At 58.9% G+C, this 13,742-nt stretch overlaps 1 protein-coding gene across 1 annotated transcript in view; it reads right to left on the reverse strand.

Moving 5' to 3' along the window:
- Window positions 1–2,522: 2,522 nt before the first annotated feature.
- Window positions 2,523–13,742, reverse strand: part of RAP1GAP2 (RAP1 GTPase activating protein 2) — a 76,676-nt gene continuing 65,456 nt past the window's right edge. The window contains 12 exon segments of the mRNA XM_009881472.1: window positions 2,523–2,561; window positions 3,481–3,651; window positions 4,618–4,694; window positions 5,979–6,089; window positions 6,414–6,550; window positions 7,051–7,164; window positions 7,463–7,581; window positions 7,979–8,116; window positions 12,023–12,157; window positions 12,414–12,500; window positions 12,907–12,978; window positions 13,553–13,708. Coding sequence (XP_009879774.1) covers window positions 2,523–2,561; window positions 3,481–3,651; window positions 4,618–4,694; window positions 5,979–6,089; window positions 6,414–6,550; window positions 7,051–7,164; window positions 7,463–7,581; window positions 7,979–8,116; window positions 12,023–12,157; window positions 12,414–12,500; window positions 12,907–12,978; window positions 13,553–13,708 — 1,356 coding nt within the window.

The following is a 13,742-nucleotide window of genomic DNA, read 5'->3' on the forward strand; positions in this document are numbered from 1 at the left end:
ACGTGAGTGTGAGGTGCGACCTGCAGAGGTGCCGAGCTCCCACCAACCGCTGGTTTTACAAGCAGTTACCAGCACGAAGCACCTCCTGCAGCCAAACCAAAGACAGCCGAGAAACCTCAGCCCAGGTTAACGAGCCCATTCATGCCAGTGACGTATCCTGGCCCCTTCACCCGCCATTTCTGGAGACCCTCAAAACTCTGGAAAGAAACTGAGTTTGTGCTTAGGATCCCCCCTTTCTGCTCAGAAAAAAAAAAAAAAAAAAACCTCATAGTGAGAAAAAAAAAAAAAAAAAAAAAAAAGCACTTTCATATTGTGCTTAAGTGTAATCCTGTGCTTGACTCTGCGGGATTTCGGGAGGATGCAAAGTACGTGCCAAGTGCTTTCCTGAATGAGCGCCCAGACGGAGCAGCAGCTCGCTGCCAGCTCTCCACAGCCGCACGTCCGTCCCAGGGGCTACTGGCGCAGGGGACACCGGCGGGGGGGACGGGTCCCCTCCCCACTCTGCTGCGAGGACCCGGTGGACCCAGACCTGGGGTCTGGGTGGTGAACTGGTCCAAGCCAGGCAGCAGCAGGGTGCAGCCGGAGCAAGGGACCGAACCCCCCTGAGAAGGGGAGCAACCCCCCAGGAGAGGAGAGACCTCCCCAGGCAGCCGGGGGCTCCCCCAGTCCTCCCCCACCGCGCTTCCAAGCCCCTTCTGCTCCCTGGACAGTCACTTCCGAGAGCAGTAGAAGTTACGTGTGTGGAAACAGTGGGGATCAGAAACGAAAATGTGCTGCCCAGTAATTTTAGTGTCAGTTAAGGATCCTTTCTTTTATATATATGCAAATATAAAAATCCCTTTTATATATGTATATATATGCGTGTGTGTGTGCCACTTATAAGCACAAAACATTTTGCAGTATATATACAGGAACACCTTCACCCACTGCTGGAAGTGGAAATACCTCCGCGGTTCAACGCCGCGGCCGGTCAGTCCCCGGCACCGCCGCGGGACAGTGTGGGACAGGGCGCCGGGCACACGCACGCCGCGGCGGCACTGCAGGCAGGACCACGCTACAGCCTGGCCAGGTCGGGAGCTTCAAAAGCCCGGTTGCTATTAAGGGTGTTGCAGTAGGTTTTCACAACCCGGCGTGAGGAGTGCTGTTGGACATGCCGCGGAGCACGGCAAACCTCGTGCCAGACCTGGGCTCGGGGCCCCGCTGCCCTTCCAGCAGGCTGGCGCGGGGAAAGACAAGTCCAACGCACTGCATCTCTCTCCCTGCAGTTTCGCACTGTCCTGCCTGACTCTTCATTCCATTCAAATAATTCTACAAATCAATCCAGGTCAAAAAGGACAGTCACAGTTTCAAGTTAAAAAAAAAAACCACAACAAAGAACCAAAAATGAACAACCCAGCTGAGAGTAGCCACTGCATCTTCTGCTGAAAGATCTCACGGAGATCAACGCCCACGCGAGTGACAACGTCTATAGACTCAAGCAACTTCTCAGGGAAAGCAAGCGAAACCATGAACAGACCCCCAAAGCAAGTCGTTGCACCAGTCAGTATTTCTCTGTGCGGCGTAAGGAAACCAGACCAAAAGCTCCTAAAAGGAAGGACTGGGGATGGGTTTGAAAGTGCTTCTTAAGCATTGTCAGACAGAAGTGCTGAACAGCAAAGTACGCGGAACCTGAGACATCTAGAGCTAGCTACGGACCGGGCTGAGCACACTGTGCTCTTCCTCTTTCAAAGAAAACCTCAAGATTTAAACTCTATTTAAAAGCAACTCGCTGAAAGCAGGAGGGGGCGTCCCCACTGGTGGTAAGCGGTATTTACTCGTCCTACACAGTGCACATAGTGCCGTGAAACTGTTCACCTTTCCCACAACGTGTTTTCCTCCTTTAATCTGGCTCCTCTCCCATCAGGGCTACAGCCTTTTCTTTTCGAACGGCTGAAGCACATGCACAAGCGGGAGCACCTAGAGGACCCGAAGAGGGAGGCTGTCAGACAGCGCCGTGCAGCGCCTCGGCTAGCGGAGCCGGCTCGGTTCGGCGGGGAGGTGATGGTTCCCTTCTCCAAGCGCTCTCCCCAGAGCAAGGTGCATCCCTGGGCGGCCACCGCAGCCCCACCGGGCGGCTCGGGAACCCCCCGCGGCGCTGCCCGGGGATGCTTCCAGGGGAGCAATTCTGCCTGCGCCTCCTGATGTTGGCCATCAGGTACTGTGGAGCCCTTCGCAGCTCCGGCTCTGCCACGGTAACCGGCACTCAAAGTCCCGTTTTCATCAGGAATCATGAACTCAAAGAATTGCTTTCACTTGAGATGGAGAACCTTCTTTCACGGGGGGTTTGCAAAGGTCACAGGTTGCGGTAAAGGGGGGGGAGCATCTCTGCAGCATTGCACTGTGTCTTTCAAAAACCTGATACGGGAAATCTATGAGCAATGTGAAATTCATGGACAGACTTCAGTAAACCTTAGACAAAGTTCCATAAAAGAGCAAAAGGATTTCTTGGCATGTTGAGAGAGGTATTTTTTTGGAAAAGGGCATTACAGGGAAGTCACCTTGCAGAACTTGTAATCCTCATCCTTCAAAACAAACAAAAGCACATTCAAAAGCAGAGAGAGAGATCCTGCAAGGGGGGAGCAGCCCAACGCCATCCAAATCCCCGGCGCTTTTTGCATTTCCTTGCCTGGCGATCCAACCCGTGCGGTAAAGCAGAGCCCACAGGGTAACTTCACTCCAAGTACCAGTTCTGGTATTTAGATATACTACAGCTTTAGCTTTGGTTAATCTTTCCCAGGCCTGTGCTCAGAGTTTCAGGGAGGCCGTATAAACCATTTCCCGGGCTGCTGAGAGAGGGGGAGGCAGCCCCGGTCACCGCTCTGCTCCCCCGGGACCAGTTCCCACGGTCTCCTCGCGTGCCAAAAGCTGACCGGGACGGGGCGAGACGCTGCGGCTGTGCTGGGTTCTGCAGCGCGGGTAGTGAGCGGGAGGGGGAGGCAGCGGGGGGCGGCTGGGGAGCTGCTGCATCCCCCACCGTGCCGGGAAGAGCGCGGCGGGGGCAGATTTTGCCCCGTTGTCTCCAAACAGAGAAGCGCGACGGCAAACGCCGGGGCAGGGGAACTGCCTCGCGGCCAAGCAAACGTGGAATTCTGCCCTGACCACATACCCTTCCAAAAAAAACAAACACAAAACTCCTGTTTCCCTACTGATAACTTGCAAATAAAGCACGGAGGTACCCAAACTGTGCCGGGGGGTCTGTCCTGCTTCCCCTCTGCACAAGAGGAGCCGGCAGACGAGCCGGGAGGGGAGACGGACAGTGCCCACCCGGCACCCGCCACTGCAGCACGCACGGGCACCCACGGGGCGACACGGCACGGCACCGCGGAGGGGACATGGCACCGCGGAGGGGACACACGTGTGCCAGGCGGTCAGAGCCACATCCCCTCCCGCGGCACAGCGGGGGGCGCGGGGCGCAGGGGTGTTTGCTGGCGAGGGGTTCACCCGTGGGAAGGCGGCTGGGTCCCTGCCGGGGCAGAGATCGCGGCAAGGGGAAAGCTTCTTCCCGGTGCAGAGGGGCAGCCGGGAGGTGAGGGCACCCCGCTGCCCACGGCCGGGGCCTGCGTTTTCCCACAGGATGTTGAAGAGTTTTCCCTTTGTTGAAACAAAAATTCTCTGCAAAGAAGAAAAGGACCAAAGCGTCAGAGTCTGTGGAAGGAGAATGTTCTCACTCCTGCAGCGACGGCCACGAAGCGCCGGTCCCAGGGAGAGAGCCGAAGCCGCGGCAGCGCCCGTCCTCCGGACACCAAGCCGCCCACCGCCCCCACGCCGGGGGAGGAGGAAACTCAGCGAGGGGCCGCAAATCATGGCTTTTTGAGACCTGTGCTTTCAGAAATGGAAATTCCTCTCATTTCAAGTTTTATGGGCTCTTCTGCTCAGGTAGGAACTTCCTAATGAAAACCCCGATTTCATGACAAAGAAAGGCTCCAGGAATTGGAGCCTCTGAGAAAACTCGTAAATAAATTCCTCGTGGGCTGCAAACGCCTCCTGCGTGAGAGCACCCGCTCGTGCTGGTGGCCCTGCGCTTGGGCAAAAGCCGTGCCGCCGGATGGAGAGTCCCCCCAACCTGAGAGCCCGGGCTAATCACGCTGCTCCCCCTTCACCTCTGCCCACCTCGTAAGGTGACTGCTTCCGTCTGGGTTTTGGAAGGCATTAAGGACCCCTGCTCAGCTTCTCCACCCCTAGTGCTGCCCTCATCCTACAAAAGCATTTAGGATGCTTTAAGATATATTGCTGATCACGTATTTAATAATAAACAGTGCGATTAGCCAATGTTAGCTATCTTTGAAGGATACACGCTGGTTCAGAGCACCAGAGACGGGTCATTTTGCCCAACACCGTATTACAAACACTCACCTTTTACATGTCCATGACTTCTTCTTCCTGCTAGTGGCTCTACATGAAAAACAGAATATGGGTTGGGTTGCAAATAAAGGGGCAAGAAGTTGTGACACCCCTGCCCCTCGCAGGCTCTGCCTCCTGTGCTGCAGCCCCCGCAAACCCCGGACCCCCGTGCCTGCAGCCGTGCAGCGCAGGATGCGGCCGCGCAGCATCTCGCTGGCGAGAGCCGCAGACACATACCGTGCTGGAGCTGCCGTGGCTGAGCTTGTCGAAGCGAAACTTCAGGTTTGACCTCGGAGAGTTTCTGCTCTTTATATCTGCTGGTGGGAGGGGAAAAGCAAAGAAGAAAAACAGTAATCTACGAACAAAAATATTTGCTGAAGCTGTAGGGCTGCCTGCCGCTCCCCACGCCTGACAGCCAGGCGCTTCAATAGCCTGTCACCAGTGCTACCAATATTTAGTCTATCTTGGCTGAATGTTTGGCAAAATCTGTACATTAAATGTTTTTGATGGAACAAATTGAGGCTTAATTACATTTCACAGTCTTTCTACTGGAAATGCCACTGAAAAGGCTACAAGAAATGACTGATCCGTATAATGTATGGGTGGATTTCCATGTTCTTGGCAGGAAAAATACAAAATAAACACTTTAAACGTTACAAGGGGCTGGTTTAATAGTTCAGAAAATCGCTAATGAAATCAGGAGGAGGAGGTGTGGGGCGCTGAGACACAAAAAGCCAGCCAGCCCGCACTCGGCAGCCCAGCCTTCCCCTGCCCTGCTCCCGGTTGCGGGGCTGGGGGGGGCGGATGGATGTGTGCCCCCCCGGCTGTTCCGCAAACAGCCCCTCACTTCATAATGTGCCTTTTCGTTCGGAGCGCGGTGCTTTCTGGCAGGCGCTCTGCCGCAGGAGGCAACGAAAGCCGCGGGGATCTGCGGGCGAGGGGCGAGCGCTGCAGACACCCCCAGCCCCAGCACCACCGCCGCGTCACCGGTGCCATCGCCGCAGGACGTGCCAGCGAAGGGCCCATTTCTGCCAATTTTACCCCTCTTGAATTGCAGCTCATTTTGCAAGTCGTCCGCCTGAAATGGCTGGAGTCGGTGGCAGAGTGAGTTAGCAGCAGGGGTAATGGAGCCAAGAGCAAGGGAAGCTGCTTGTTTATTAAATAATTTGTGAGTCATGGCTGGGTCCTTGGAGACAGCGAGTTTCCACGACTACTGCACATGGCTGTCAGGGGAGAAGGGAGGAAACAAAGCCACAGCAAAAGCCACCTCTGCGCTCTAATTCAGAAGGGAAACAAATTCCCCCTGGAAATACAGCAATAAAGCAGTGTCTCTCTGGAACAGCCCCGTTGGGATGAGGGTTTCAGGAGGAGCAAGGGTTTGCCCCGCATCCCGTGGGATGCCCGTCCTGCCCAGGGCGAGTGTGGCCACTGCTTCGCCCCATGGCCTTCGGCAGCCCGGGCAAGGCCAGGGAGGGGGCTTCTCCATCCCAGGGCCACAGACCCCGTCCTGACCCACCGCTGTGGGACCCCGGGGGCTCCCAGGGTCTCCAGGAGCCGAGGCAGAGCTGGTGCCCCCCCCCGGCCCTCCCGCGACCCACCTGTGGGGCTCCTGCTCATGATCACGGGGGTGGCGGCGGGCCCCCGCCCCCTGGCCTGCGCGGCCCGGGCGGGCGGCGAAAAAAAGACGTGGCTTTCCCCGGTGCAGCCAACTTTCCTCCCCCCCAGGCCCTGCCGAGGCCTCGTCACGTCCCCGCTCATCACAGCCCCGCCACCCACCCGCTCGATGGAGGGCTCGTCCTGACAGAGTAACCTCCTGGCCCCGGTGTGCCGAGCGCTGTCCCTGTGCACGCCACGGCTCACTGCAGTGTCCCACCGGGCACCCCAATGCTCCTCCTCCCCACACCCGGGGATGGGGTTAAGCCCCTCGCTGCCAGCAGGGAGGAGGCACCGGGGGGGCCGCAGGACCCTTCCCCTGCACAGAGCCCACCCGAGGGGCCGGAGGCAGCCCAGAGCTGCGGCGCCAAGCGCACCACGGGGCGGTTGGGTGCCTACCACGCTCTCGTACTCCTCCAGGGTCTCGCTCTCCCCCGCCGTGCTGCTGAAGCTGCTGGTGCTCGAGGAGGAACGGGAGATGTTTGACCTCCCGTTCTCTTTCAGCTTGATAAACGGCCTGGGAAGAGAGGCGAAACAAAACGAAGGGCACGTGGATGTCACTCCGGCTATGACAGTGGGAACAGACCCTCTCGCGTACCTCCAGAGCAAAGGAGCCGGCATAGGGACAAACCTAGCGGGGTGTTTCTATAACCATTTCCAAGAGCGTGGGATGAAGCAGCTGGTGGGTGCCACCAGCAGAAACTGGTGGACTGGGCTGACTGCCCAGTGGCAGGGAGGGACGGGCACCCCCGGCCTCCCCGGCTCCTCTGCCGTGAGGGTTTGGGCAACTTCTGTCAAATACTGCTCTTTGCTCTTCTTCTTCTTTTTAAAGATGGCTATTTTCAGACCATAAAGGAGCTGTGCTCATGAATCACCAGAATCTTTTTTTTCCTCCCTTAATATCAAACTTATTTTTAGCAAAACCTGGAGATGGTTTTGTTTGACAAAGTTCCTGATGGTCTGTCAGCTACAGGGTGACATGAGTTCCGGTCGGAGGACGGTGCTCTCCCAGCTCACCTGTCTTTGTTGGGGCATATTTCAGGGGAACTGGGGTTGGACGAAGTTTCAGATTTCATCTCTTGAGAAGAATGTCCCAAATCTGGTGTCTTCTGGGCTCCAGAAACACTGTCGCTGTGGGCACAAAGAGACAGGTTGTACAAGTTATACAAGAGACTTAAAAAGGATGGTCAAATTATACTCCCTAACACCAAATGCTAAACTGTAAGAGTAACAGATGCTCTCCGCATATCACCGCTCCGATTTAAAACAGAGGGAAGGGATCCAGGGCACCACTCCCTCGAACACGGTAAAAGCAGTGCTTGTGGCTGGCTGTGCCCGGGCAAGGTCTCAGCACCCCCAACAGCTTCTCTAATGTTTAACACGCAACAGGGGTTTTTAACCTCAGTCACCAGGGTGATGCCCAACTTACCACCTTGTCCTGCTCTCCGCCTGGCTCTCGGAGCCCGTGTGCAGGCGAGGGAATAGCCCCGAACGGCGCTTGATGGGGCTCCTGGACTGGTTCTTGGCGGCAGCTGCTGGTACGGGGGGCTGAAAGCACAGAACGGCCCAGGTTGGAGAGCACAGCTCCCTCCTACAAGCTCCTAAAGCTCAACATCCTACGAGGAATTATGCTGCCCGCCATTCTCAGCCTGTGCATTGAGAAAATATGTAATGCCAGAATTTCTTTTATATCTATCTCCTTTGTACTTTGGGGCTGAAAACCCCAGGAAGCTAATCTTTGGTTCTCCCACAAAACAAACCCAACTTGAACACAGTACTCATAAACTCATGCTCTGCTCACACCTTCTCACCTTTACTTTCGCCGCCCACACAGGGGACCGCCAGGCTCCGTCAGCGCAGTGCAGCGCCCTGCCTGGCTGGGGAGGGAGGGAGGGAGGGATGGACAGAGGGACAGCGGGACGGAGGGATGTGTGGCCGCACTCACCGAGAAGGTGGTCTTGGTCACCTCGCTGCTGTTGTGCGCGATGCCCCCGCTGAGGCTGCCCGGGATGCCGCTGCCGTGGTGCTTCTTCTGGCTGCCCACCATCGTCTCCATGGAGTGGCTGCGCACCCGGATGGCTCTCTGTGCCCAGAGTGGACAGGGGACAGCATGTCATCACCCCCCTGTGGGGCACCGACCCCAAATCCCCTCCCCAGCCCCAGGAGCACCCCCCCCACACCCCACGCCGGGCACACCGGAGCGTGACCTGCCCAGTGCTCCCCCCGAGAGTCGGCGCACACCAACAACAACCCCACGAGTACCATGAGCAGCCGTGGCTCCGCGCAGCCCGAGGACGAGCCGTCCCTTGGGCAGCCCCACAGCCACGACAAGGTCGGGTTTCCCCCCACGACGCCGGGTGCAAGTGCTGAGAACCGCAGCTATGGGACCGGGAGCGGCAGACACGAGCCCCAGAGCCCGGCCTCCTGCCCGACCCCCCAGAGCCCCTCAGCAGGGACGAGGGGCACAGCCGAGCCGTCAGCCAGTGTTTGGATGCACACCCCGCCGTGATTCTCCCTGGATGCGGAGAAGACGGGTCCTGCGCGACGCCTCCTGCCCTGCCTGCGCCTCTCCTGCGTGCCGACGGACCTCCCCAACCTGCCCCGAAACATCCCCAGAGCTGGAGGCTTCACAGCCTCTGCACAAAAGTACTTCTGTTCCTCAGCATGCTTATGCCTGAAAATACATTTAGCCTGAACCTCTGCTGCTGCTGGTTTGGCCCATCCATCTCTGTAAAAGACCCGGAGACGAGCTGCGCAGCATCGTCCCCGCGGCAGCCACGGACTGTCCCTGCTCCTGTCTGTCTTCATTTCTCCCGGCCAAGCAGCCCCTTCCTTCACCTTCATCAGCCACAACGCCTCGAGTTACGGACACGCTTTCCTCTGGATCATCCTCGCCTGAGCCGTGTCACCGCGTCAGGGTACACCTTCCAGCCAAACGCACACCCGTGCTCAGGCACACCGTGCTCGGTACCGGCGCTGCAGCCCGGCATGGCTTCTCCTGCTGCATCCCTGCTGCTGGACGCAGCGACCAACGACCACAACCACTGCTGCGCCAAACCCCTCCTTGCGACCCAAAACCTCGGCCAAAGCGCCCGTGGCCTCCCAGCGCCGGCTGAGGGCTGCATTTCCCGCACGGCCTCAGGCACCGCACTCACTCAGCAAACCACAGCCCGTTCCCGGCTGCTCTGAGACATCCGTGTCCGTTTTGGCACAGGCTGGTTTGTACGGGAGCGAGATGCGCAGCGCGAGGCCTCGTGCCCTCGTTCCCTCTGGCTGCCCCGGAGAGCCGCAGCGCCGCCAGAGCTTCGCACGCCGAGGGATGCCCACAGCCAGACATGCCTTGCCCGGGTACGGAGCAGAGGCGCCGGGTCCAACCCTTCTCCATGGCAGAGCCCAGAGATGTGCCGTGCCAGGTCCAGACACGACGGGGCTCCCAGTCCCCGCGGAGCTCTCCCTGTCCCCTGGGAAAGGACCAAGGGCCGGGCTCTGCGAACGCCGGCAGCACAAGCCTGGGAAGAGGACTGCTGTGACCTGTTTGACTCCGACTGCTGCGAGCAGAGCGGTGCGCACCGGGGGCAGAGACCTCCTGCAGATCCCAACACTCCTCTGGGTGCTTAAACAGGACCTGAGCTATTTTTAAAGTCTTCTCTCAGTTATTGTCCCAAGCACTTACAAATACGACCACGAGATCTTTTGAAAGTCTGGCACACGCTATGAAAAGCAGCAGTGAAATGCACAAGTTAAAAAAAAATATATCTATACCCATATTTTAATTACCGTAGTCACCATAGTAACGGGAGCCCAAACTGGACCGCGATGCCAGCGTGCCAATTACAGAAAAGTTTCTCTTCGCAGCTATTCCCTCTGAACTGCTGCCGCGCTACCCGCCGCGCCACGGCTGCCTCTCCTCCAGCCCCCTCAATACCCCCGGCAGGAGGTAGAGAGGTTTCGGAGGAACCCACCCACCCAGGGCAGGTTTCTGGAGGTGCCCAGCACCGTTCCCACGGTGCAGGGGCACCAGTTTGCTGATGGCTCTGGGGGTTACCGCGCTGCGGGCGGACCCGCACCGGGGCAAGTGGGAGCTGCATCCCCGAGGTCTCACCGAGCCCCAGCCGGTGCCAGGGACCGCGGCCACCCCGACAGCCCCTCTGTCCCCTCCTGCCCATCCAGTAACAAACACCAGGCAAGAGTCCATCAGACCTGATTTATTAGGGTCAGCAATTCATACAAAATTTGTCAGCGTTTGCAGATAAAAGTAACCAGCTGCTTGCCCGGCTGCCAGCAGCTCCGGCGGACACTCACACCGTGTGGGCAGCAAGGTTCCTGCCCGGGGCTGGCGAGGCCACGGGGCTCTGCAGGGCACTCTGACACCCCCTCCTGGGGCGGCTGGCCCGTGGCTCCTCTCCCCACGGCGGGGAGGCGAAGGCACCCCGAGCCCAGCAGAAACGAGCTCCGCTGTCCTCTGAGCGGCCGGTCCCCGCATCTCACGGCCGGAGAGGACGGGGCTGCGGGCTGGGTCGTGGATGTGAGGCACGGGGCAGAAAAGAAACAGTGGAGACCATGTCTCGCCCCCTCCCAGCCCTCTTATCGACCGTCTCTCCTCTCCCCGTCACTCTGACAGCGCGCGGTGCAGGACGTACGCCAGGATGCAGCCCAGCAGCGCGGTCCCCAGGCCAACGGGCAAACGCAGCCCGGCACGGAGCAGGGAACTCACCGCCTGCCCCGGTGCTCCCTGCAACGCCAAGAGGGCAAAGTCCACTTTCTCGTACACAAAAAGCATGCCAAAAAAAAAGATTATTTAACATCATGGCCTCAGCCCCTGAAGTGAACGCTGTGATGTATGACTGCATCTCGCTTTCTGCATGTCTCATACCTAAACAGGACACACCTGAGCCTCCATCCACCCCCACAGTGGGGGCCGGGGAGCTGCTCACCCCTCCTCCGCAGCATCAGGTGCGGGATGAGGTGACTCATCCACCAGTGTCCGTGTCTCTCTATCACAAAGAAAACTGTGCCCATAAGGTAACGGCAGGAGCTGCCTCCGTACCGCCGCAGCCAGGGCAGCTCCTGTGGTCCGGGACGGCGATGGCCCCCCCACCCCAGCACCCGTCCCCGCTGCCGATGCGGCTAGTGCTGCCTCTGCCCGGCAGAGCCGACGCGTTGGGAGCAGGATGGGGAGAGGTGCGGGTGAGCTGCACGGGCCACAGGCATCACCCAGGGCAGGGACGTGGTGCCCAGGCTCGGGGATCCCGTTGAACACCCACCCATGGGTGCAGCCCCGATTTACACGTGCCAGCCCTTCCCACCCACGTCCCCATCGCTGTCCCAGCAGAGCGCCACCACAGCCTTCTGGCAACAGCTCATCCCCTGAGACTCGAGCGCTGCCCCTCCATTTTGAGGGACATCCCCGCTGCCCAGCTGGTCCTGTCCCCACCTCCAACAGCGGCTCAGTTTCACCCACCTCTTCTTGTCTCCTGTTTAACACAACCACCAACTCCTGTCCCCTTGCCACAGCAGCCGCCCCAGGTGTCCTGCCCCCCCAGCCCCCTCCTGCAGCCAGGGTGGCACAGTGGGGACAGCCAGCTGCCCGGGGACACCGGCAGGACTTGTCCTGCAGCAGCGGAGCCCAACTGCAGCACAGCCCGTACGGGGTGCTGGCCCCGCACCGAGACCCTGCTGGAGACACGGCGGACGCCAGAGCACGCTGGCGGGAGAGGACGTGCTCCGGGGCTCTGGAGAGGTCACCCCGATGGTGGCACTTGCCAACACCACAAAACATCAGCCTGTGCCTGCTCCCACTGGGACCAGCCTGGGAGTCCGCTATCTGACCGGGTGCTGGCGGCGGTGAGCTCCTACCTCCTCCCACCACTCTGCTGTCAGGGGACACCTCTTGTCCCTCAATACCGCTCAACCACATCTTCCACTGAAACGTGCTTTGCCAGCCCTGGGTGCGTTTTAACTGTGCTGTTGGCAAGGGACGGAGGTTTACCTTGAAAGACTCCAGAAAGCCTCCGTGACCCCCGTTCTCCAGCTTGTCCTCCTCAGGCCCCAGCCCCAGCATGGTCTGCGTGTGCCCGTGGAGCTCATCGTGAAGGTTGTCCAACAAGGCGGCGCGCGTCCGGTCCTGCGGGAGCGAGAGCGGGCTCAGCCGGGGACCCCGAGGGAGGGGGCAGCGGTGCCAACCCATGGGACAGCCGTCCCGTCCCCCCGCTTAGAGCACGGCAGCCTCAGGGGACCCCGTGGCCACCAAGTGCGCTGCGACACGTGCGCGCTCTGATCGCTCATCCCTGTGAGTGCTGACCCAGCTCAGCCGGGAAAGGCGGCTCCAAGGAGGAATGCGCAGAGCCCCCCGCGCCTGCCGCGGCGCCGGGCAGCGTTACCTCCAGCTTTGCAAACTTGTCGGACTTGCAGCAGGCGTTCTCGGCGTTGATGAGCTTGGTGAGCAGGAACTCCCGGAACTCGGGGCCCTGCGGGGAGAGAGGCACGGTGGAAAACACCAGCCAAAACCTGTGTATCTCTGGTACCAGAGTTGAACCCGCCCAAAACCAGAGCTCACAGCACCCCACAGCCCCTCCAGATGAGGCAGCATTGGTGGGAATCCCCAGAGGGGCCGGGGTGCCCTCCTGCACCGCCATCACCCCCGCACTGACACGGGTGCCCCGGCCGCTGCCGCCTTGCACGGGTCACACTGTGCAACAGCGCACGGCCCCCCGCCCCACCACAGACCCCACGGGCTCCACTACAAATCAAAATTAATGCGTATGAAGTCCAGAAGTTGCACTTCCCCTAAGCGGGCGTGCTTGGAAACATCTCGGACATACACATCTACTTTTTTTTTATGGGTTGGAACATGCTTCCCATCCCAGCTCTCACCTTCTGGAACACCGGTGGGCTCGGCAGGGGCGGCCCGAAGGAGGGGACATCTTCCCGTGCCGTCACGGACACCTGCGGAGTGAAGGGAAACGTCATCCCATGGGTGCAGTGGGGCAGCCCCCAGCGCAGAGATGTCCCTCCGAGGCGCATCAGTCGTCGCCCCTGCTCTCACCACAGGGTTAACCCCGCACAGCTTTTTACGCTTATTTCCTGCGCAGTGTTTTCATTTGGGGCTGTACGCAATGTGCTTTTCGTTTGCAAAATGACGTCTTACTGGATCCCTTCAGAGAAAACCGAGGGAGAATGGGGTTTGTGCTACCTACACTTGAGCGATGTGTTAGACGGCTATGAGCTGTTCTGGGGCTTATTCAAATACTGAGTAGCGTCAAAAATCTTTAGTAAATGGGCTTGCTGTTATACATGCATATATTTTAGACACATTTGTATGTATACACACACGCTATGTAATAGTGCATACATAAATATGTGTGTGTGTGTGTATATATACATATGTATGTTTAACATCCACACACCTCTTCCATTAGGCATAACCGGTCGCATCGCTGAGCGCACAGGCAGGGCAGCCGCTGGGCAGCCGCCTCCGACCACGGAGGCATCGGCACGTGCGAGTTGCGATCACCCTCACCTTGTACGCCGTGTTGTCTGCCTCGGGGTTTTCCACCTGCACGACAATGTAGGCGTGCAAGAAGTTGGAGGCAATCATGTCTGGGACAAACGGCGTGTTCTCCTCTTGGAAGATAATTGCCACAATGTCATTGCCGATGTGCCTCTTCCTCTGGAGCTGAGCGCAAAGGGAGAACACTCGGTCGGTAAAG

Source organism: Charadrius vociferus, unplaced genomic scaffold, assembly GCF_000708025.1.
Source record: "Charadrius vociferus isolate BGI_N301 unplaced genomic scaffold, ASM70802v2 scaffold323, whole genome shotgun sequence".
NCBI classification, from domain to species: Eukaryota; Metazoa; Chordata; class Aves; order Charadriiformes; family Charadriidae; genus Charadrius; species Charadrius vociferus.